The following is a 3,502-nucleotide window of genomic DNA, read 5'->3' as shown; positions in this document are numbered from 1 at the left end:
AAACAAAGTTAAGTCCTTTGTTCTTTGTTTTTCGTTGTGTATTAATAAATATTTTTATCAAATTTTATTATAATTAAAATGATTAATTAATTAATTAATTAATATATTTTTAATTTAAGTCGATATTTAATTTATATGGTTGTATTAATTATTATTTTGTTTGATTAAATAAGTTAATCCATTATTAATTATTATTTTTCTGTTAGATTCTAGAAATAAGCTTAAGTAAAGATTTGAGTAGTAGATTGATAAGAGGTGGTTTGATAAAGTTAGGTGTTGTTTGACTAGTAATTTAATAAGGTTATTATTTATTATAAATTTATTGAATTTGTAATTGGAATGTGGTAATCCAAAATTATTATTAAATTGTTTGAGTGGTAGTTTAATAAATTTATTGTTTATTACAAATTTATTAAATTGGAGGATTGAAGTAGAAAGTTATTGAAGTTGATTTTGTAATTTTATTTTATTATTAGAAAAAATTATAATAAAAATTTAAGTAAAATTATTAAACTAGTTCAAATTATATAAATTAAATGACAATAAGATTGGCAAAAAATCAAAATTTAAAGTTGGAAGTTAATTATTATAAATTGCAATTAACTTAATAAGGCTTTTGTGTTTTCTGATTATCAAGCAAAACTCTTCCAGACAGATTAAGTCATCTTTCACTTATAGATATTTTAAAAACTTTTTGGAAGTTTTTCCGTTCTAATCACAAGCTTGATTGGTAACTCTGCACAATGGAAGTCCTTTGGAGTTTTTCAAGATGCTGAATCCATACATATAGTCAAAAAACTAATTTAAATAACACAAATCAAGATTTCACCTCAAACTTTGCACAATCGAAGTAGCTTGAGGTTTTTCAAAGCGCTGAATCCATATATATAGTCAAAAAACCAATTTAAATAACACAAATCAAGATTTTACCTCAAATTTTTCAACTCCAAAAAATCACACTAACACAACTCATTTCAAAACCATTTTAACTTTTTCAACCAAACAAAAATTATTAAACTAAATCTATTACCAAGATAAACTCAAATAAATAATTTTAGCTAAAGCAGTTTTATCTTTTAGGGTGAGACTGGCAGGTGTAATTCATTATCTATCATTTTTAAAAGTGACTTTGAATTGAAAATTGAGTGGATATGTGTCTGCCGAGCGGGTGTGTGGATAGGGGCTGTCTAGTTGTATTGTTCTTATTGATTAATAGCCCACACAGAACAGAATAATTTTTTTAGTATCGTCGGTATGCTCTGTGGAGAACATCTGTGCAGGTTCTCCAGTGCCCGATGGCGATCGTAGTTGTAACGAATATGAAGTTTCATGGAAGGAATCCTGCACGCTCTCTCTTGATCAGCCAAAATATTACGCTTTTCTACTCCATCATTCTTGTTTCGACCTTCATCAGCATTACGTTTCATGGACACATTTGCAACGCAGCGACAGGTGAACCGACAACTAAATGCGATGGCAGTAACTATACAGGAGGCAGTACGTTTGAGAAAAACCTGAACATGGTATTTGATCGTCTTGCTCAAGGGGCCAACAAAACTGGGTTTAATATATCTGTGTATGTCCAAAGTCCTAACAGAATATATGGCCTCCTCCAATGCAGAGAAGACATGACAGCCGACCAGTGCTTCAGTTGTTGGCAATTTGCAGCCACTAACATTCGACAAATTTGTGGGAATGCCGTTTGCGGTAGTATCTGGCCTTTTCAGTGCTTCTTACGATATGGAAACTATAATTTCATCGGACAACTGGATACCGATTTGGGGTCTAATTACGCTGAGACCTTCAGCGGGAACACGGTTGTGTTTGTCCCGCCTGACTTTGAATCTGTTAGAGAAACTGTCAATTGAAGCAGCAAGCGAAACGAAACGCTCTGCTTTGTCTACAGCTCTGGATTCGGCGTCCCAAACGATTTACGGTCTGGTTCAGTGCACCAGAGATCTCTCTACTCGTGATTGCAGAAGGTGCCTGTCATACTCAATCAGTAAAATGTTCACTTCTGACACGGCTGCAGGAATTCAGTATTGAAGTCAAAGCTGCATACTCCTTTATGCAATATATCCTTTTTTTAATTCGGCCACGTTTGCACTTAACAGTACACAGGGGGTAGCTAATAAAGCACATGAGGCCAAGTCTGCACACAAAGGCACACGCACAATTTTAATTTTAGGTGTTGTTGGGGGGTTGGCTTTCGTATTCATGGCATGCTTGTTTGCAACTGGGAAGAGACTGAAATCCGCCACATTCGGAAAAGGCTATGAAGGTATTTATATTAACCACTCTTGGGTATTGCTTGTTATTGAAAGCTGCCACATATTGAGTGCATTTTTTGCTTGTTCAAAAGGTAACTCTGTATTTTCATGATACAGATGAGGAAAATACAGCAACCGATCCTGATGGACATATGGTATTTAAGATGGAAACATTACGAGGTGCCACGAATAACTTTCATGATGACAACAAGCTCGGAGAGGAAGGCTTTGGTCCTGTATACAAGGTAACAATAAAGGCTAAGAAAGTGTGTACACCTTAAATTATAGTAATAATACAGGATGGTCTCATCGCACCAGTGAGCGTTGGATGTAGATTAGTAGCCTCAAAACGAGTGTATTGCGGGAAGCAAATTACGCTTAATTACTTTACAAAAGTTCCATTAGATTTGTTTTTGTTTAAATCATTCAAGGGGACTAACGAGGATGGAAAAGAAATAGTTGTGAAAAAAATGTCCATGGATGTATGTCCTTCACATCCATGGAAGGAAGGAATTTCTAAACGAAGTTAAACTTGTATTAAAAATTCAATATAATAATTCTGTGAACTTACGCGGCTGGTATGCAGAGGGATTAGAAAGGTTGCTCGTTTAAGAGTACCTCCCCAATAAGAGCCTTGATAAGATCTTATTCGGTGACTGACTTCCATTAATTTATCAATAAAACTTATAATTATTGTCATGCACATATGCAGACGCAAACAAACGTAGCCGGCATGATGGGAAGAAGCGTTACAACATCATAGTGAGATTAGCTTGAAATGTGAGATTGGTCTTTTGTGTACGCAGGCAGAATCCCAACTTCTGAACAAAGCTTGCCATAGACAGGATCCAAGGACAGTAGACAGGATCCGACAAAGTCTACCTTTGTTACTTTGTTCAGATAGACGGGATGACATAGACAGTATGTCTTTGTGGTATATTTGGATGACATTTTGATCTTCAGTCAGAGTTGAAGGATTCTGTCTATTTTAGAATTTTATATATAACAATTAATTTAGCTCCTGTATATTGTATTTTGAAATATTTTTAGAATCTAAATCTAGTTTAGCCGGATATTGAAAATCTCTAGACTAATGAGTTTTTTTATTATGTCTATGTTTATAGACATGCACTTATCTTAGAATAAAGCTTCCACAATTTTAATTTAATTAACCATAGTTATTAAGTGGATTGTAGAGATTTAACCTTGATGAAATATTTCTAATATATTCT

General features: G+C 33.8%; 1 protein-coding gene across 1 annotated transcript; it reads left to right on the top strand.

Moving 5' to 3' along the window:
* Nucleotides 1–2,140: 2,140 nt before the first annotated feature.
* Nucleotides 2,141–3,060, top strand: LOC149171897 (PTI1-like tyrosine-protein kinase At3g15890). Its single transcript, XM_089427625.1, has 3 exons — nucleotides 2,141–2,281; nucleotides 2,388–2,515; nucleotides 2,983–3,060. The coding sequence occupies exons 1-3, from the start codon at nucleotides 2,218–2,220 to the stop codon at nucleotides 3,031–3,033; spliced, it is 243 nt and encodes an 80-aa protein (XP_089283751.1). The 5' UTR covers nucleotides 2,141–2,217; the 3' UTR covers nucleotides 3,034–3,060.
* The last annotated feature ends 442 nt before the right edge of the window (nucleotides 3,061–3,502 follow it).

Source organism: Pinus tabuliformis, chromosome 4_2 (genome assembly GCF_031772625.1).
Source record: "Pinus tabuliformis cultivar Carrire ecotype Pingquan chromosome 4_2, CPIR1, whole genome shotgun sequence".
Taxonomy (NCBI): Eukaryota; Viridiplantae; Streptophyta; class Pinopsida; order Pinales; family Pinaceae; genus Pinus; species Pinus tabuliformis.
This window is presented reverse-complemented; position numbering and strand designations above follow the sequence as displayed.

Excerpts from the sequence above, each read along its gene's own strand:
- LOC149171897 (XM_089427625.1), top strand. The coding sequence starts at position 2,218 with ATGGCATGCTTGTTTGCAACTGGGAAGAGACTGAAATCCGCCACATTC. Across the intron at positions 2,282-2,387 it reads ATTCGGAAAAGGCTATGAAG|ATGAGGAAAATACAGCAACC; the intron begins GTATTTATATTA and ends TTCATGATACAG. Across the intron at positions 2,516-2,982 it reads GCTTTGGTCCTGTATACAAG|ACGCAAACAAACGTAGCCGG; the intron begins GTAACAATAAAG and ends GCACATATGCAG.